General features: G+C 48.1%; 1 protein-coding gene across 2 annotated transcripts in view; it reads right to left on the minus strand.

The window, feature by feature from the left end:
- Window positions 1–21,231, minus strand: part of rspo2 (R-spondin 2) — a 56,268-nt gene that overhangs the window by 14,460 nt on the left and 20,577 nt on the right. For both annotated transcript variants that reach the window (XM_042106948.1, XM_042106949.1), the window contains 3 exons: window positions 17,978–18,169; window positions 8,692–8,835; window positions 7,848–8,036 (listed from right to left, as the gene is read on the minus strand). In XM_042106948.1, coding sequence (XP_041962882.1) covers window positions 7,848–8,036; window positions 8,692–8,835; window positions 17,978–18,169 — 525 coding nt within the window. The remainder of the gene's footprint in view (window positions 1–7,847; window positions 8,037–8,691; window positions 8,836–17,977; window positions 18,170–21,231) is intronic.

Here is a 21,231-nt window from a genome sequence, read left to right on the forward strand (position 1 = left end):
TGTGTGTGTGTGTGTGTGTATGTGTGTGTGTGCTCGTGTGTGTTTGTGTGTGTGCATGCGTGTAGAGTAATTGTAAGAGTTCACTTGATCGCGTGGTCCAAGCTGTAATTTTTCCCAGAATCTTCCGGCGTAGGACCCGTTGACACACACCCTCTCCCAAGCCCATCATCCCGCACTCGCTGGCTGAATCCGACCGACCGGTCTCTCCCACTTGGGTCAGGGGAAATGACCAGTGGATTCATTTAAGCTCAAGTTAAAAAGGGGGGAGGGGGTGAAGGGTTGATTTCCCGTAACTGGACGCCATCCACTCTGCCAGTGGATAAAGTCTAAAAGCCCCCAATCAGTTCTCCAGAGCTCAAAAGATATAAGCAGCAAACTCAATCCCCCTCTGTGTAATTCTCTGGGATGTCTGTTTCCCCTTCCCAATACACAGCCTGAAACCATTTATGGAATGAGACACGAAAATGATAATGGGTAAACATAACGATCGATAGCAGGGCTCACTTCAAAGAGCCTCACTTCTTTCTGTAACTTGTGCTGTTTAACTTGTGCTCTGAGACGCCAGTGTGTTTGTTGTGTTTGACAGTGTGAATGTACTGGTTGTAGCTGAGCGGTCTTTCATCAGCCTCTGGAGGGATGCTTTGACTTTCCGTGACACAATGTGGAGTTAAGCTTAAAGTACTTGAAACCAATTTGGTTGTAATGTCCATCACTTTTAATAAATGCCTCCACAAAATCACAACATGTGAACATTTAAGTCACTGTATTGAAATGCTTATCCATATTTTGAAAAGCCCGGACTTGAGTCTAGGATTCATTTAAATATCTGTTGTCTTGAAATCATTCTCCAAGTGATGAAATTGTCTTTTCCCCTACATCTGAAGCCATAATTCCGCTCGAAGTGTCTTCAGCTGGAAAAAAATCTAAATTACTTTTCTCCTGGTTTCGGGTGTAGAAAATAGAACAACGTGTTGATCTCTTCAATGTTCCTAATAATTAGAAAAAGACTCTCCTGTGCACAAGACTGACTGGCCTATTTTTACTAGCTCGCGCTGCGCCACAAGCGCTCGCGGGCCGTCTGATGGACAGTGGCCAGCCCGAGTGCGGCCATCCAAGGCTGAGATGAGGTGCCCCCGGGGGAGTCAGCGGCCGTGGCTACCGTGTCGGCCCTGCCGAGCCGGCTAATTAAATGAAGATTAGTCCATCGGCACAACAGTCACAACAGGCTACGGCTCGAGGCTCGGGGCGTGCATAATCACTCCGACTCGCCGGCAGCCAATTAGTGAGCAACCCCCGCTCAGGCCTGGGAAAGCGCTCCGGTGCCGACTCCCGACTCCTGGCCTCCCACCTCCCGCTGGCGGGAACGCTCCGTTGAGGACCGCCGTGGAATACCAGCCTGTGTGGGATTGTGTCTGGAGGATATTAGTGGGTCGCTACCAGATTGCTGGGAATATCCAGCCTTAACCAGCCAGGCAAGCACGGGAGGGGTTTGGGGGGGGGGGGGGGGGGGATCACCCGTTTTTTATTTATGGTCACAATGGCACCATGCTTTTCGCCACATTGGTGGGTTGTCTGTGGGCATCATCGTCATCATCACCTTCATTACTACCAGTGGAGCAGTGTCAACAGAAATGGCTACATGTCTGAAAGAGGGAGGGGGGAGAGCGCGGCCAAGAAGAGTCTAAATAATGATTAAATAAAAACAGTCACGTACTCCCCCACCACCAGCCCCTCACCCTCTCACACACACACACACACACACACACACACACACACACACACACACACACATACACACACAGACACCTTCCTTGACGTGTGTCCAAGAGAGCTGGCTCACAGGGGTGGCAGGAACGAAATGGCAGCTTGTTGCTTGGTTTGGATGTGGCCCGGGTGTTCCTCTTCTCTCTCTCTCCGTCTTTCTCTCTCTCTTGCGGAGGGCTGAGAAAGCGAGAACATGCTCCATAAGAAGCGAATATGTCTTCTTTTGGGAGGTGCTTGTGTGTGTGTGTGTGTGTGCGCATTGGCCCTGGCACAAACACTGCAGCGCTCTGTGCAGCGTGGGGAGAGAGACAGCCAGACTCCGGCTCAGTGGCGGATTTGGACGTGCCGGGTGTTTTGGGCAGGGTGAAGGGTGTTGTAATTGAAAGAGATCAGTGGAGGGCACTCTCGCCCAGAAGCTGGAACTGATTCTCCTCTCTGACTGGCAAGCCAGACGCACCCCCCCCCCCCCCCACACACCATCGCCACCACCACCACCACCATCACCACCACCACCACCACCATCACCACCACCACCACCATCACCACCACCACCACCACCATCGCCACCACCACCTTGTCTATTCATTTTTTCCCTCCCTACTGACTGGGAACACAAATATCACACAACATGGCACACCGCTTTAACAACATAAGTCGAAGGAAAATAGAGGCAACTGAAATCTTAAAATAGCCCAATGGAGGCATCCCATAAAGCAGTAAATGGGATCTTTTACTGCCTCTGAGAAACTAGATGATAGGAGATCAATCTTCCTGCAGGTACACCTGTATTGATCCATGCTCCTGTTGACTCATGCATAATCTCTATCTTCAAATACAACACATCTCTACCCGGTAATCAAGCTGTTGGCCTGTATCTGAAAAGACGGGTTTGATCTTAGAGACGTCTCACGTCTCATTATTTTATCTCCATCTCAGAAAAAAAAGGACACATGACTCTGCCCAAGCTCAGATGCAGACACGGAGAATTCGGTGTGAAACTAATGTGGTAACGTAACCCAAAGCAAGCTGCCACCGGGAAAAGGGGAAAAGTTGTGCTAAGACGGATTACGTTTAGCCTCGACTGGAGAGGTGAGAGAGAGAGAGAGAGAAAGAGATATGAGGAGAGAGAGAGAGAGCGAGAGAGAGAGAGCGAGAGAGAGAGAGAGAGAGAGAGAGAGAGAGAGAGAGAGAGAGAGAGAGACCTGGGATTTACAGGTCCTTCAGATGGGCCCTTAACTGGGAGAACAGAAGAGGCGAGACTGATGGGAGGATAGCAGATGTTTCTCCTGTTACCGAGATGGGAAATCGATAGCCCCACACAGGGCTCATTTTGCCCAGGGCAGAGGTACTTAATCCAATGACCATTGAAAATCATTAGGAGCAAAGTGTGCTCCTCTCAGCGTCTCACGGCGGCCCCATGCCCGTCGCCATGGTGCCTGCATAGGCCCCCTTGCTCATCTACACACAAGTTCTTGTAGCTGGGATTAGCATAACCTACTGGGCCACACACACACTCAAACATGAGTGCATGCATGAACATACACATACACACCTGCACACATACACACACACACACACACACACACACACACACACACACACACACACACACAAAGGTGCATACACACCTACAAATGTACAGGTACACACAGCCACTCTCACATATGCACATATGTACTCTCACCCAAAAAACTCTCTCACACACAGAGAAGCGCGCGCACACACACACACACACTTGTATACACACACACACACACACACACACACACACACACACACTGTTCTGCATGACTTAGCTGCACCACTTTTCTGCTGTCTGAGAACCTGAAAGCAGCTTTGCTACCAGAGGAAAATTAGCCAATGAGTCTCAATAGCGTGTTTGTGTATAACCTCAATCGCCCTAAATCCAACATCAGGGCATTACTTGAAGATTAAGGAGGCATTTTGAGGCAATAACATTCTAAGTTGTTTATACAACATTTAATATTATTGACATGGAACAACCTGTCGTTTGTGGGTTAGGAAGAGAAAGAGAGAGAGGCAAAGAAAAAAGGAAGAGAGGAAGGGAGAAAACAAAAGAGCAAGAAAGGGAGTAATGATTACTTTTTAAGTGGTGACGGGAGGAGGTGAAGGCTGAGGAGGAGGTGGAGGCTGAGGAGGAGGAGGAGGTGGAGGAGGAGGAGGAAGTGGAGGCGGTGGAGCCTGGTGGAGACTGTGGAGGTTGAGACTGTGGAGGTGGAGGCTGAGGAGGAGGCAGTGGAGGCTGGTGGAGACTGTGGAGGTGGAGGCTGAGGAGGAGGCAGTGGAGGCTGGTGGAGACTGTGGAGGTGGAGGCTGAGGAGGAGGAGGAGGCAGTGGAGGCTGGTGGAGACTGTGGAGGTGGAGGCCTGAGGAGGCTGTGGTGGAAGGGCCTGTCACATGTCTGTTTGTGAACCAGTGACTCCGCTGACAGCACTTGGGTTCGGGGAGAGTCTCCAGAGTTATGCCCTCCACGTGGAACCACCGATGTGTGTGTGCGCGTGTCTTCAAGACATGATTTATCACGCCCGAGTTTGGGCTGTGTTTTATGTGTGTGTGTGAGAGAGAGGGTGCATGTGTGTGTGTGTGTGTGTGTGTGTGTGTGTGTGTGTGTGTGTGTGTGTGTGTGTGTGTGTGTGTGTGTGTGTGTGTGTGTGTGTGTGTGTGTGAAAAAGTGGGAAAGAGAGAGAGTCTATGTGTGTGTGCACATTTCTCCACACATCCTACGACCAGAGATTGGGTGTTTGTTGAGGACGACTGGGGAACGTAGCGGTGATTTGTGGAGGTCCACTGTGGGCGCATAAGCTGACGGGGTTGGTGGTGGGGAACTCCCCTGAGCACACGCTGTTTACAGCAAACGTCAGCGGCCCACCCAGGGAAGACACTTAACACAAGGACAGGAGGGGTCCCCCCTTACATGCTCTTAACAGCCACAATGCAACTGGACTGGCTGTTGGGTGATCTACAACCCATCATCACCAAATGACCCTAAATTGTTCAGTTCCCAGAGATTGGATAATAGGTATGGGGAGATGTCAGCGTCATCGTCTCCATCCTCCTCCTCCCCTTGCTGCGTGTCTCTTGGTAAGATAAGTACTTGCAGATTGTCATACAGACTTGTCCTCAGGGGCGCTGTCCAGATGTCTTGAAGGCTTTGTGCAGGAGGGATGAGCTAAAAGGTCATTTGCACGCTGTCCCCCATTCTGCGTCATTAAGCTGATCGACAGAGGACCAATCTGCGAGTGACGTCGTCGTTATTATTTCAACACAGAGAAATGGAAGCCGTGGAGTGATTAAATAAACAATGCTCTAAATAGCACACCATCATATGTTAACCTCAGCCCCCCCCTTCAATCTACAACCCCCCCAGATGATTTTTCTCCTTATTTCCTGTCTCCGTTTAATCCATATCAATCTGCAAGGGTCTGCCGTTACGTAATCCTATACTTATGCTAAATACTGGTGTCTAGTATGAGCAGGGAATTACGGTTAAAAAGTCAGAAAAACCCTTCTCTTCAGCCTCCATCCTTATCCTTTAAACGTCTACTCACTTCTTGTACCAGTCTGCCCGCTGCCTGGTGCATTTGTGAAATTACGCTTAAGACGAGGGAAAAGCATACACACTGTTTATAGTCTACAACTAATCCTATTTGTGTCGCTAGACGTAGTTTCTTATATTGAGCTGCTGAATTAAGTACCCTTCGCAGACTTCAGTTAAAGTCCCTGGAATTCGATATAATTTAAGAGGTCAACCTCTGAGGAATTTTTACATGAGGCTTTTGCTTTAAATGGACCTGACGGAGCTTCAGCCAAAAGACTCAGCTGTTGACCAGTAAAGCAGATCTAAGCCAACTAACATTTTACTCAACACATGAGCTACACAATTCTATTTTTATCATAAAATTTGCCTAATTCTGCCCTCCGAGCAAACCGCATGGATGCTTCCACATCAGCAAAGTGGTACTCACATCCTCCAGTGTCATGCTTGGTTGAAAAGTGGCAATCTCTAAATAATGCCAAATGATTTAATTTTATTTACTGGTTCGAAAGAGTCTTTCGAAGCATATAAAAAATCAAGTACAGTTAAATGAGAAAAAATTAAGAAAGACAGAAAAAAAATCACAATTACCATGGCACATGGGGTTTCCAGGCACAGGTTCAACAATGCCTATGACCATAGCCTCTGACCTGTGAGGAGCCTCTTTAAACAGACTTGACATGCAGTTTCTAGAGAGTTCTACGGACAATGACAGGAATGGCTATTCTACGCGTTCAATTACCACTTTTACAATAGACCCCCAATCAGCGACCTCATACGAGATAATTGAAGCCAGTAAGCAGCCATCTCAAAGCTCGCTTTTAATTAAAGAGGACTATAAACTACTTCTGGAAAAGGTCAAGCAAGCAGCGCTAATTTAGCACAGGGGGAAAATCTCTTCCCCAGAAAACCAGGGGAGGTATGAGGAGGCAGGATGTGCCAAATAATCACAGTTTCCATCCATCCAGGGAGCTTCTCCCCGACCTCAAATAATATTGAGAGATGGGGGGACGACGACCATGGCTTATCTCAACTTTATTTCCCTACTCAGCACCACACTACCAGGACACGGCCAGCCTGTCTACACAACTTCCGAATATTCCCAACACATTTTTCCGTAATACTCGGAATCTTCTGATGGAGTTCTATGTTGAGCACAGCAAAGAAAAGCTAACACTAGCAGACCAGAGACTTCTAATGCATCACGTTGAGCTAACAAGTCCCTGTTAACTTCACCTAAAATACATTCAAAATTGCTGAACAGCGGAGAGTAAAAATATATGCTTGGATTACAGATTTCCTGTCTGTGCTATTTCTTGCTAACCTTGAGCCAAATTAGCTTGGACAGTCGGATAAAAATGTATTCAGGTGAGGAGGGGAAAAAGAATAACACTACTGTGGAGAGAGAGAGAGAGAGAGAGAGAGAGAGAGAGAGAGAGAGAGACTGTAAGAGAGAGATGAGAGAAATAAGAGAGAGGGAGTCAGTCACATAAATTATCATTGCACACTGTATCCTCCTTGATAATCCTCCTCTGAATGAGGTAATTATTTCCATTAGAGTGTTTGGCCCATCTGTGAAAAGCTAAACAGTTTTTTTAATGAAAAATGTTTCCTTGGCCCTATTTACAGTAAAAATATTTTCCCCCACATTTGACTTCTCATTTAATGGTCAAAATACATGCAGCGCGCACCGCAAATAACTCTCAAATACTGCAGAGGAAACAGAGTGCACCATTGAGGAAACCTGCACTTCATACTTTGAGGAATTCCACAGGGCAGAGACGAGGAGAGTGAGTGAGAGAGAGAGGCCGAAAAAACATACCCCAGGAGGCGGAGGAGGGGAAAAAAAAGGAGCGAGTGAGCGAACGGAGTGGTGGAGTGACTGCACAGGCTGAGGTCGACTCAAGAAGCCCTGGAAAATAGGCATATTTCATGCTCAGAACTGTCATGCCACTGTGGACCCAGACACACAAGACCAGTCTCCCACAAAACCAACAGAGGAGGAGGAGAGGAGGGCCACACGCGCCAGTGTTTTTCTTTCACCTTTCATCACCTCCAGTGGCAGATACACACAACAATGAAGTTCAGAGCAGAAGGAGGAGGGGGGAGGGGGGGGGGTGGGGGGGTTAGATGGGGTATCGCTGCCGTTTGCCAAAAGCTTGTTCGGAAATCCCTTCTACGATGCCTCCCTAAGCTCGACTGGTAGCGCAAGTCACTGGCATCACTTGGGGTCAGGGATTCAATGATGTCTTTACGAGAGAAAAATACAACTTCCTTCCAAAGACTAAATCCTTTAGGCCTCCAGAACTCGCTCTGGATGCATCAAGAGCATCTGGTCAATAACCAGACACAAATGTAACCTCAGAGAGGAAAGCTGAGACAGTTGTATTGTGAGTGTGAGTGTATTGTGACAATATTGTGGAAAAATGCCAAACACCCAGAAAGACAGACACAGACACACCCACACAGAGTCACACACAGACACACACACACACACACACACACACACACACACTTATACACTCACCTCTCCTGCAGTGCCTCATGGACATTTTGCAGCGGCGGGACTCAGCGATGGTGGGGCAGGGTATCGTGTCCTTGGGCGGCTTCTTGACGATGTGCCGCGTGCGCGTCTCCAGGCCCCACTTGAAGCCGCAGGTTTTGTTTCGCCGGGTGCAGGAGCCCCACTCACTCCACTGACCCACCTCACAGCCCTCTGAGAGAGAGAGAGAGGGAGAGGGAGAGAGAAAGAGATGGAAAGAGAGAGAGATGGAAAAAAGAAGGAGAGAGAGAGAAACAGAGACAGAGAGAAATGGAGAAAGACAGAGAGAGAGAGAGAGAGAGAGAGAGAGAGAGAGAGAGAGAGAGAGAGAGAGAGAGAGAGAGAGAGAGAGAGAGAGAGAGAGAGAGAGAGAGAGAGAGAGAGAGAGAGAGAGAAGGAGAAGACATGAGCCAATCTGGCATGGTGGCTACCATGTGCTTCACAATGGAGTCCTAAAAAGCCTTTTGTTTAAGATGGGCTGTATGCAGACTTTCAGATGTCTTCATGAGTAACACATGAGGAAGGGTTCACCCCGGGAACCATGTACACAGAGCCATATGAACCATGTGACAAGATGTCATCTGCAGTCAACATCCCATCAAATTTTGGACTGTGGCAGCACTAGCGAGTCTTAGCTATAGTTCACATGTGTGAAGAGACACCAGCAGTTAATCACCTACAGTAATGTGCCCAGTAGTTTCTCATTTATCTTAAGCTGTTTCCACCAAAACTTGCCATTCAATTCAGTTTTATTAGCCATACAGAAATAGTGCATTTGTGTACATTCTGGTCAGCGGTCCAGCCTGGAGGAGATGGACGGTGGCCTTACCTCCACACTCCATGGTGTCCTGTAACGGGGCGAAGCCTTCGGGACACTTATCAAAGCAGCGGCCTTTGTGCAGGTAAAAGCCTGGCTTGCACTTTGTGCAGAAGTCTTTGCTGAAGCATGACTCGCAGTTCTCTATCCGGCACCCTGTGGGCAGAGGAGCAGAGGGAAAGCCAGGGCCGGTTAAAAAACACCAGGCACCACAGCGCTCATACGGAGACGATACCAGCGCTTGGCTGGGGGGGTTATGTGTAGAGGGAAAACAGCGGGAAATCTTGAACAGATTATCGTCTGGAGAAGAACTGTGTGTGTGTGTGTGTGTGTCTGTTTCAGGGTGTGTGTGTGTGGGGGGGGGGGATCATATTTGATGCCGTAAGACACATCTCTCTCTGGGGGCAGTGTGATATTTCAGCACACTTGTTTTCCCTAACAAGCTTGTTTGGCTGTGGAGTGAGTGCACGAAGGAGAAGGAGGAGGAGAAAGAGGGGACCAGAGGGAGGTGACAGCGGAGGAGTCCGTGAAGTATTACCTCGCGGTGACCCCTCGTGGCACTGGAAGCTAAACAGATCACACACACAACAAAGGAGATTTTCTCATCATAATTCCCCCTGTCACAGATGTGTGGTAGATGGCTACAAGGCAGAGGCAGAAAGAAAGAGAGAGAGGAGAGAGGGAAAACAGAGGGAGAAAGAGAGAGAAAGAGAAAGAAAAAGAAAAAGAGAGAGAAAATGGAATTAAAGAGTCTAGCAAGACAGGAAGTTTGCTGGAAGTGTCTCTAAAATGAATTTCCTAAAAAATGAACCCACAGTGAATGGGTCTTTTGTGTGGGAGTATTTTGGGAAGATTAGGGTTGGGGGGTAATATCGTGCAAGACCTGCCCAAGTCACCCCAGAGATGCATCTGCAAGGGAATCCCTTGCTTCATTTTAAAATGAAATATAGAACAGTGGAGGGTGTGGGAACAGGTCGCGTGGTGTTAAGTTCAGACGGATCTTTTGGGAAGGCCCTGTCTGCTCTGGTGACCCTCCACTGATGAACCTGATGTAAAGGGTCTCTTCTCTCCTCCCACGCCCCCACCCCAGCCACATGGGTGCTTCTAAATGGCTCCATCCCCACCAAGCTGCACCACACCACACCACGCCGCACCACACCACGCCGCATCACGTCGCACACGGACATGTCAGCAGAGCTGTGTCTCCCAGCCCTGCAAATAGCATGTCAGGCGAGGACCCAAATTACACGAGCCACGCCAAACAGGGGCGACACACCGAGTTGCCTGATTAGAAGGAGCCTCCCACAGCCAGTCTGATTTACGACGCACACTTAAAAGGCCCGACTGGCCTAATTACCAAATAGGGCTTCTGGCTTTCCGACCGCCTTCGTCCACAACTGATCCTGAGAGTCAGGGATGCGCGGGAGATTCCCAGGTGAGGACACATCTGTGTATCTCTCGGTTGGTGGTGTGTGTGAGGAGGAGCATCACAGTGCCGGCGTGTGGGTGTGGGTGAGCGTGTGTTTGGGTTATTTTCCCGAGACACGTCTGCTTTTATCTTTGACCCTCTCAGGCCAAACGGGGGGAAGGAAAGAAACGGTTCTCACCAGCTCCTGGCCCTTAATTAGACCATTGCCAGCTAACCATCACGCCAGCCCAGCCACATTCCTGCACAAGTGCTGATGGGGTGGATGGGGGAGGGGACCCAGACGGGTGGCCTCTGCTCTCTGTCTCAACAGCCCAACACGCCCCAGTCTCTCTGAGTAAACCCTAGCAGTCTAAACAAATTCATACACGCACACACACACACACACACACACACACACACACACACACACACACACACACATATCATGCAATCCAGCATGCACACACACACACACATTCACACCTGCTGTCGTCAGAGAAGAAGCACACATGTGCTGTGCCTGCGTGCCCATGTCGGAGAATGCACAGCATTAATGCTATGAGAAAAATCTAAAGCTCAGACCACAAAGCCTCCACAAAGGTATATAGCCCAAGGGCCATGCCCCAACCCTTGAAACACATGCAATGTGTCAAGGGGCTGATACCACATGGAGAGGAAGTGAGACGGCAACAAAAAAAATCATGAAGCGATGAAAAATTGTGATGAAACTCCAACAAGCTTGGTTCAATCATGTAGCCATCAAAGCCCATGAGTCTGTCAGCACAGACATCACATCACGCAGACACTTCTGAAGGCAGAGAGGACAGGGGGTGCTGACGAGACTGATGAGTAGCTAGCTTCTTTTTGAAATAAATAAATAAATAAATACATACATACATACATACATACATACATACATACATACATACATACCTACATACATACATACATACATACATAAATGGAGACTTGGCTGCAGTCGGCCCATCTAAAAAAAGGTCAGGATGTGGGGTTTGCTGGAGGGAGCGACTGAGCACACTCAGTGAGCGCCTCGTGTCTCTGTCGGGATGGTGAGAATAAAGGCACGGGGTATTTCACAGTTTCACAATCCTAAACACGGGAGGCTGACTCATTGTCTCTGTATCTCTCTCTGTCTCTCACACACACACACACACACACACACACACACACACTACTTGCCAACAGACATCCTCTACCTCTATCTAAGGACACCCTCCATTTCCACTTAAACACATCTTGATTTTGTGTATTTGATAAACATGTTGCCTGATTTTGGCAGTGTGGGTGAAAGCAAGATGAAGAAAGTGAAAAAGAGATGAGAGTGAAAGACTAAGGGCCAGAGTCAAAGAGACAAACAGAGCGAGAGACACAGGAAATGTGCCAGAGAGAGAGAGAGATAGAGAAAGGGAGAGAGAGAACATAGAGGAAAAAGTGAACAGACCGAGAGGAACATGAGAAAAAGACAACAGTGACAGCAAAGGGAATGACACAGCAAGACAGTAGAGAGGGAGAGAGAGTGACACCAAATGACAGAAAGATAACAAATATATAGAAATTCAACAAGCACAACCCACCCGTCAAAAACACACACACACACACACACACACACACACACACACACACACACACACACACACACACACACACACAAATGCAGAGGGTCCACACAAACACGGGATGCCCTCTGCCATGTGTGTGTGTGTGTGTGTGTGTGTGCTCTTCTGTCTGCTCATCTCAGTTCCTGGCGCAGCCAGACCTTCCCTTGTCTGTCTGCTGCTGATTGTGTGGACTCTGCCATGGGCCTCTAAATCACCATCAACAATGGGAAGGCAACTCTCTCGTGCCTGCTAAGTACAAGCATCTGCACGCCTGTCATCACCTGGACATATTTAGCTGGAGACAAAAACAAAAAAGAGAAAAAACAAACTGCAAAAGAGAGATGGGGGGGGGGCATCTGGTGCTTATCTCCACAACTGGCTTGTTTTCTAACCTTCTGCTGTTTATAGCACTGAACAGGAGCTGCAATTCTGTGAAGTACACAATAATGGGAGCCATATTAATTGTAGCCATTTGCTGCTGAGGGAAATAGCTCGTCTCAATAATCACATTCACCCATTGTACTTGAAACTATCCTAAACGTGACACTGTGCTTCACTATCATACCACCACCCATGACTTCTGGGGCAAATATAAAAAGAAAAAAAAAAGAGAGAGGATAATACACACACACACACACACACACACACACACACACACAGCAGTTTCCCATCAGAAAGGATGGAAGATGCCTGGCCTGCTGTTTAGGGAAGCAGCGGTGACTGCCCGATCGCTCCTCATCAGCGTTTCGGTGTGACGTCACCAGGCAGTTGGCAGATGCTTGGGAGAGAACTGGCCCTCTTCTCCGTGAGGGATTAACCCTGGTGCCACCTTTCATACGTGGCCAAGGTGCCTGCCTCAGCCAGAAGTAATAGGAGGTAACGAGGTCAGCCAATCTCCGTGGCTCACCCATGTGGGAATCTGACAGTGGGGCCGACCAAGCTATCATTCCCAAGGAGTATTATCTCCTCCTTTTCTACCCCTGTATTCCCTCTCTCCCGTTCTCCTCTGCAATTAATGTGAAGGGCAAATGAGGTATCACTCGACTCAAGGCCAAGTCCAGACTGGTATAGCTCGTACCAGACAGGCCGAGATAAATGGTCGCTTATATACTACGTTCTTTTTTTTTCTGTCCACCCGCGTCGGGGTTTTCGTGTGGTTTTTATGTCAAGTGCACGTTGAGTTGAATCGTCAAAGCGGCAGGGTGATCTAATCCCGAAAGTCTTGTGGGCAGAGCGTGCCTCTCTGCTGTGGTCTGGACGGCACACAAAAAAACAATGAGCAAATTATATCGTGGACGTTCAGTAAGAAGCCGGTGCTCGTTCACATGTGGGCTGCCTGCGTCCGAGCACGCCAGTGCCTTGAGTGCTCGCTTGATTTATATATGTGATTACTTTACCCGCTCTCCCTCTCTCTTCTCCTTGCTCCCTCTCTCTCTCTCTCTCTTTTCTCCTCCAAATACAGTGGTGATTCATTCCCAAAAAGAAAGGGGGACCCAAATTTCCCAGAATCCCACAGAGACCTATCTACTCAATTGGGGGAGTGGGGGTTATCAAGCCCATCGCCAGGTCCTGCTACAGAAAAAAAAAGGAGTGCCAAGACATGAAAACCGAAGAGATGCGTGGGCCAAGGGCAAGGGCTGTCACCACCAAACAGCACTGTGCAGAGATGCTGGGGGAAAAAATGGGTAACACTTTTCCATCCGTTCAACCCCAAGGTCCTGGCTAAATGAGTGCTGCTGATCTATGCCTGCCTGCCTGCCTGCCTGCTTCTCTTTCGGCATGGCTTTGGCCAGAGGCACATCACACGGTCTGCTTACTCACACCCAACCATGTCATCTGGTTCTGCCACGGCACACGCCAAGCTTTCTGGGTAGGTTTTTTTTCCCCCCTGGGGTTCCTCCACGGACACGACAGCTACATCAGCCCCGAGCAGGGGAGGAGAGGAGAGGAGAAGCGGGCATGGGATGGGATGGGATGGGCAGGAGAGGAGGCTGGGTGGGTGGGGGGAGGGGGGTATCCGCTGGTGTTCCCGTCAATCATGTGGGAGTAAAATGAACTGAGACGACAGCCATGACAATGTTCCTGGATTGCACCGAGAAAGAGAGAGAAAGTGAGAGAGAGAGAGAGAGAGAGAGAGAGAGAGAGAGAGAGACTGGCCTGTGTGCTTCTGCCCACATTGAGGATGCCAAAAGCTGCCAGAACCCTGCCAGCACCGTAACAGATGAGCAAACACACCACACAACACACTCCGGCAACGCTCGAACGCATGCAGTACAAACCCAAAGAAGAAGAAAAAAAAAACCTTTCCATCCATACAAAACATTTTCAGAGCTGAGTTTTATGTAACCGCTGAAAGATTATGGCTAGGTGTGTCCCTCAAATTGTCTGGCAGATCTTTCGTGCTTCTCGTGCTTTTTTTTTTTTTGCGAGGTCCGGAAAAGCACAATGCACAAAGGCCATATAAGCAACTGGGCTGTTTGCAGGTCCCAAATGGGGCTGCTGTGAAAGGAAATGCCCTCAGCAGGGTGGGCAGAGGGGACGGGTTGGCAGAGGCCATGGCACAACGTTATGTAGAGATTCCGGCACGATGCTCCAGTGGTGCTTTGGACAATGGGGCCCTTTTCGTGCGACTCTTGGACCACACAGAATTCCCACGACGCCTTTTAAAAAAAAATGAAAATGATGAGGCTGTGAAAAGTGCAATATGGAGCACTCCCAGACTCCTGCATCTCCTTTTGTTTTATTTAATTTAAAAAAAAGTGGCAAATACGGCAACAATGGGTGTACAGTCACTGTTTTTTCTTTTTAGCGCCCGCAAGACGCAATAAAAGGGTAAATAAAAAATAAGATGAAAAAATTACGCCTGACAAGGGAGCCCCAAGTGGCACATATACTGGTACTGGACGAGCTGCGATATTTGAACCACACTTGCAGGATATTGGCAGTGGCGAAGCCATCTTTGTAGTGTAGTCTAAAGCATGTTGTACACACTACCAGAGCCAGGGGGTCATTCAGGGACAGCCCTTATCATCTCAGCCCCCTCGCCCATCAACTCTTGTTTTTCGAGAATGAACCGAAAAAGCGAGAGGGAGAGAGAGAGAGAGAAGAGAGAGAGAAAAGAAACAGTCCAGATTACAGTATACTCCAGTAAAGATTGAAACCAGAGTTTGGACTGGATGTCATACACCCATCCGTGAATGTCAAATCCCCAGGATTTAATGACGCAATTGTTCCTGGCATGGTAAATGGAATGTGCACATTGAAATTGGATGTTTATAATTACGTTATGGGTCCACGTAGCACAGTTTGGGCAGCTCCTACATCCACATAAAGACTTATGGGCCAGGACAGGCAAGGCTGGTGAGCTGATAAGGACCCCGATGACTGTTGTAAAAGTTATGGCTTCTCAAGGCTCTCTGTTAGCTGCTGCTAAGAGCTCAGGGTGCAAACACGGGGGGGTGTGCAAGTGTGTGTGTGTGTGTGGGGGGGGGGGGGGGGGGGTGAGATGGCGCAGCGTTGTTCGAGCGCCCACTTAATATGTCCGGGAGAGTCATCTGGGGTGGACCGGAGAAGGAAAGAAAAAGGGAGGAGAAGAAGGGTGAGCGGGGAGAGTGAGCGGGGAGAGTTAGCGGGGAGAGTTAGCGGGGACTCGGACTTGACAAAGCTAAGGGAACGTCTGAACGGTACCAGCTTCGCCATAATTCTTCCCTCCACGCTCAACGTCCTCCGGCACTCTTATCTCTCCGCTGTTCTCTCCTTCACCCACCATCTGGTTAGTGTCAATGGCGGACGGTCGCTCCCTTTCACTGCGGCTCTTCCGATTTTCTCAGAGGGGACAGGTCTTGGCCAATCCTCCTCTCCACCCCCCCCCCACCCCTGGGATGTGTGAGACTCATGTGTTTGCTGTTGAGCTGCGCCGATGATGTTCACCAGAGACCAACTGGGTTTGGTGCGAGTCAAAACCTGAGGCAAACTCGAGAAGGGTTTCAAAAGGGCCGTCTACCCCGAGAAAGAGCTGATGACAGTGTGTGAACCTGTCTCTCCTCTCTCCCTTCTTTCTTCCTCCTTTCATTTTTCTTCTTCTGCTTCTTCATCTTCTTCACTTCATCTGCAAGGCATTCTAAAATAAGATAAGATCACACAGGCATACCCTGGTGTAATAATAAGCAGCTGCTCCCCAAGTAATTTCAGAGCTGTATATATTTTTTTAAAGGACATGATAACATGCAGACATAATGAAACGTTCCAGGTGGTTTCTGGATGACTGTGAGAGAGCAAGAGAGTCTCACAGGCAGTAGAGGTGAATGTAGCGTTGCCTTAGCCATTAAAAGCGTTGACCCCACATTTAGCTTGTGTGCTAACCTCCCGATACAAACAACTTTATTACGCCAAAAGAACGTGATCCATTTGTCGAAAAACGGCATGCGGTGCGTAACTTGAGGAGGAGGGGGTCAAATGCGAAGCTGGATTATGAAGTCATGACTTAAATTGTGATGACATCAAAGTGGGCTTTAGCGCTGAGATCTGATGATACGTGACAACGCTCCGTTTTGTTCTGGGTGAAGCTCTCCCCGAAAAGAACTCAGATTAGCTTGCTGCCCATCACAAGTGCTTAAAATCAAACTTCACCAAGCGCAGGAGAGCAGGGCCGAGGATAGCAAACAATTACAATCCATCGGAGAACAAGATGTCTCGTTCCCCCTTGTGTGACTTATGACGATAGGGTGCAATGTCCTGGGGCACTTCTCTCCGCTCTTTTATTGTGGGTAATGGAGAATAGCGTATGTGAGCGAGGGGGGAAAACCAATGGTTGGGGCGAGGAAATTCAATTGATACCATCAGTTTATTACAAGCCAAGCGTTTTTGGGTTTTGGGGCGTTTTTTGTTCCTAAGAGGAGAGTCCCCCCCCCCCTCCCACCAAAAAAAAAAAACGTAGCTCTTTCCTACGGTGTTTGATAAAACCAAGCGGACATATTTGTGCGGACATTCGAGAGTGATTGGGCAAGCAAATGGCTGCTGCTTTGAGTGTCTGCAGCCCGTCTGGGTTATTGGGCGTAAAGGTCCCGACATGTTCCTCCAGGGCCCCATTTCTGAGCCGTCTGTCAGGAGTTTGGCTCCCACAGACCAAATGGGTTCAAGTTCCTCTCTGCTTTCACATGAAACATTCAGCCAACACCTCAGGCCCCTTTCTATAAAGCCATAAAGCCAAAATGTCTCCAGCCAGACCCCATGTTAAAATAAGGTTATGGGATGGAGTACCATAGAAGGAGAGGAGAGGGAGATGTTTCCTTAATTGTTTTTCTTCTTTTCTTGTATTACTCCGAATACTCTGAATAAATGTGAGCCCTTTTCCTTGCCCTTCTACTGTTTCAATACATATAGTTCAAAAAGAGCGTGATCAAAGAGGTGTTTTAGGATATAGATGCAAAATAATGTGGGAACAATTGTGTGTTGTGTGTGTGTGTGTGTGTGGAGGGGGTTAAATAATGAACTTAAGTAACTTTGAGCAAATGGAAAAAACATCTCAGAGCATAAATCTTGGCAGCTCTAGAAAACACAGTATTGAAACGGTTCACTGCTGATATTAAGAAGTGTTTTATTTTTTATTTTATTATTTTTATAAATAAAATGAATGCTAAGATGGATTGAGATCCTAAGAATGAGACTATTGATTAGTTTAGTGACAGTCTTGAATCGATTATGGTATTTCAATTGTTCTAATTAGCAGACAATGGATGCCTTGCCCTGCCAATGGATTTGTGCAAGTGCTTTAGAGGAGCTACTTATCTTTCAAAAACAAAAGGGCAGACTCAAATTGTGCACCGGTCTACCTTGGACATTACACAATGGCCTCGGTATCGCTGGCCTCACCAAGTGGCCTCAATTTTGGGGCCCTAATTTTTCACTGCTGCAGTACCTTGTTTCCTCTAATCCCTACACCCTCCATGCTGTATCACTGGACGGGGAGCCTGACGAATCAGTGGGCCACATCGCTCAAATCCCCAAACACTTAACCCCTGTGCAGGGCCACCACCAATCCACCCACCTGTGCCAAGAGATCAGACACCCCACACCCACAAAACCAGTGAGGTGACAAGCGTTTGCTTCTCCAACAATCATAAATTCTGATGGCCATGGTTTACATTATATGGAGCAATGGATAGAGAGAGAAAGAGAGAGAGAGAGAGAGAGGGAGAGAGAGAGATGGAGAGAGAGAGGGAGAGAGAGAGGGAGAGAGAGTGAGAGAGAGAGGGGGGGGGGGGGCGCTTACTGGAGCACATGTTGATCTCTGGTGCGCGCACGCCGTAGTATCCCGACGGACAGGCGTGAAGACATTCCCCGTACTGCCGCATCCGCTCCCGCCGCAAGAAGAGGAAGAGTTTGGGTTGACAGTTCATGCACCCATTGTCCTTCGAGCACACCGAACAGCCTTTGCAGATGGGGTACACTCCATAGCTAGCTGCTGCATAGGCAGAAATGGAGGAGAGAGGCAGAGACACACAGACAGACACACAGACAGAGGAGTATGTTAATAAAACTGCATACATGTGTGACAGAGTGTGTGTGTGTGTGTGTGTGTATGTGTGTGTGTGGAGAGAAAGCATTATACAGCATTCAACTTAACAGCTCTAGTGCTGCACTGGCTTGAACAAGCAAGCCCTGTAGCATTCCATCAAGGCAGATTTCACAGATTCTGCAAATTGTCATTCATGTAAACTCTGGCTACCCTTCTTGCCTCATATACATCCTTTTGAAAATTGCGAGCAGTGCATTGATTCGATTCAGAGCTTAACTCCTGAATGTTGTATTGAGACAGCCGATGAAAGGCCAAAACCACAGTGACTTTGGGACAGATCGGGTTGCCGGTGAGAGACAACAGAGCCAGTAACAACTAAACGTCCTACAATGCATGTTTATCTCCCTCTTAAGATGTAGTCCGCGATTTGACTTTGTGAAAAGTTGTTAATATTTGAGTTTGCCAGCCAATCACCCCTCCCTTCCATGCTCCCAAAGCACCATGTTGATTGGCTGGGATTGTTCAATAATTGGTCCGAGCCACTATGTTTGTTTCTCATTTAAAATAGCCAAGGCTGTGTATGAACACTGGTGGTTTTTAAGCACATACTCTGACCAGACAGCTAGAGGACCATGAGGATTATTTTGCTGAATTATTATTTCTATTATTATTATTATTATTATTTTAAGCGATTAGAATTGCTGTCTGCACCTTTAATGTAAACTCCTCTGTGTCCCGTTTACAGGAAAATGTCCTTGGGTGTGCAGTGCACAGCTGCGAATGCGAGACACTGTTATCGATCAGAGCCAAGTTTTAGGTATCACCACCAGAGATAGGGTAACAGCCCCTGACTCCACGACCTACCACAACGCTTCATAAAAAAAGCATCATGCAAGGCAGTGTGGCTCGGGGAGAAGAACATGTTCTTTGCTCAGATGTGGATATATGGCGGGGTATTGCATTTCTTTAACCTTTATAAGGACAATCACAAAAATCTTTGAAAATGTCTGTGAATCTTTATGAATGGATCCTATTGGCATGTCAAACTAAGGCATCTGTCGATATGATTCAACCTGTTTCTGTAAGAAGCTTCCTTTCAACACAGACTCAGACCAGACACTGGACTGGAGCCACAACATCATGGCCGTTTTTACATGTCAGTGTGAATAAATGTTGAGCTAAAAGTAAAACTAGTATGATCAGGAGGGGAGTTGAAGGGAGAAAGTTCCAAGTTCGATTCGCTAGGTACACACAGGCTTGTTTGGAGCCAAGTGCTGGAGAGTAGATCAGAGAGTGAGACAGAGAGAACGAACAGGAAGGGAAGATTAAGCGATAGAGAGGGCGCATCACGGCCTGTCTCCATGCCGACACCTCATCGGTCATCCCCTGATGGCTGCCCAGTGTTTCGCTGGGAACCATCCGTCTTCGTCGACTCCTCATCCCTCTCACCATGACAACCAGACGTCTCAGACCTCAAAAACCTTGCAGATGACAGATGAGCATGCTTCGGCTAAAAATCCACCATTCACATGTACTAAGGCCTACTGCGCGTATCCTCGCAGATTTTTATCATTAGCAGTACAAGCAACAGCAGCCAGTCAAGACAAGATCTAATGTTTCTAATACGAAAGGATTAGGCAGAGTCTTGCACTCACTTTATATCCATATGTGCTTCGGGAGAGAGTGCTCCACACACATGCTGAATGCATCACACCATTTGTCCCAGAACACCCACCTTTAAATAGCAGAGTTAACCCCCGGGGGCATATTTATCACATATCCCTCTCCATATCAAACTATCATCAGGACAAAAGTGCTTTTAGATTCATGCTATGGAACATTTCACATGAGGATAGCGTGCTTCCTTCCACAGTTTCATATTCAGGAGAAAACAGCTTGAAGCTTTTTGCTTGCTTGCCAGAACATTTTAAACTTCTATAAACATGAAGCATTACATATATATCAACAAGAGGCATAGAGATACTGACATACAGGGTATATATGTTGGCGGTAGTTGTGCACACTCTAATTGAGGGTTTTTTGCAAACGATAACAAACAGGGGAACTGTTCTTGACAAACATGCTTAGTGTTCCGTGCTGTTAGGCTATTTGTGAGACGGAAATGAAGTATAGGCAGATTTTGGGCCTCACCACACTGCTATATACATATACGTTTTGTATATAGTCTGGATGTGTTTACAGTAACCTGACATTCACAGCAAATTGGCAAAATCTCCCTTCCAGCCCTACACCCTTCAAACTTGATTGTTATCATCACGCTGAGAGAAGAGGAAACTAGGATTGGCAAGGCCTTATGAGCCGGCACAGAACGTTTCAGCCATCGAGGGGTGGCGGCAGCAGCAGTGAGGGGAGACATATCACACACTCCTATCCCACTTCCTCCATCATTTCTTTTTGGGTGAGTTTCGCACAATGCCGAACCGCAAGCCGCCCCTTCTGTCATCTCTCTCCGACAATTGCTCTCCAGCTACAACCAAATGATTCATTTAACTACAACTGTCAGCGTGAGCTTAAATTACACTTCCACCGTGTCTGATTGCTTCAGGCCACTGATCAATCAATTAGCAAGAGGCAAATTAGCCCCAGCGCAGGGGAGCGTTGCCTCATCGCCTGCCCTGGCAGGCCGCCCTCTCTCGTTTGGGTTGGGCCTCTGCCGGAGACTTGTTTAGCTTGTCGCTAATCAAACCACACGTACGTATGAACCTGAGTCAACAGCGTGCAGCTTTCTAATGCGCTGGCTGCCGCATCCAAGGCCCATGAATGGAAAAAGGAAGCGCACAAGCCTCAGCTGATGGGTAAAACATTTTCGCTTCTCTATTATGAGATGGTGGATGGCGTGGGGGGGGGGGGGGGATGTAGACTACGGCTTTCCCAGCACAAACCACAGGCATGTCAAATAGGAGGTTAGGATTCTCTGTGTCTCGGGCGAGAGGGTCCAACTCGGGTCCAGGAGGACCATGGGCTTCCACGTTTTACGGAAACCTTTC

Source organism: Alosa sapidissima, chromosome 10 (genome assembly GCF_018492685.1).
Source record: "Alosa sapidissima isolate fAloSap1 chromosome 10, fAloSap1.pri, whole genome shotgun sequence".
Lineage (NCBI taxonomy): Eukaryota > Metazoa > Chordata > Actinopteri > Clupeiformes > Clupeidae > Alosa > Alosa sapidissima.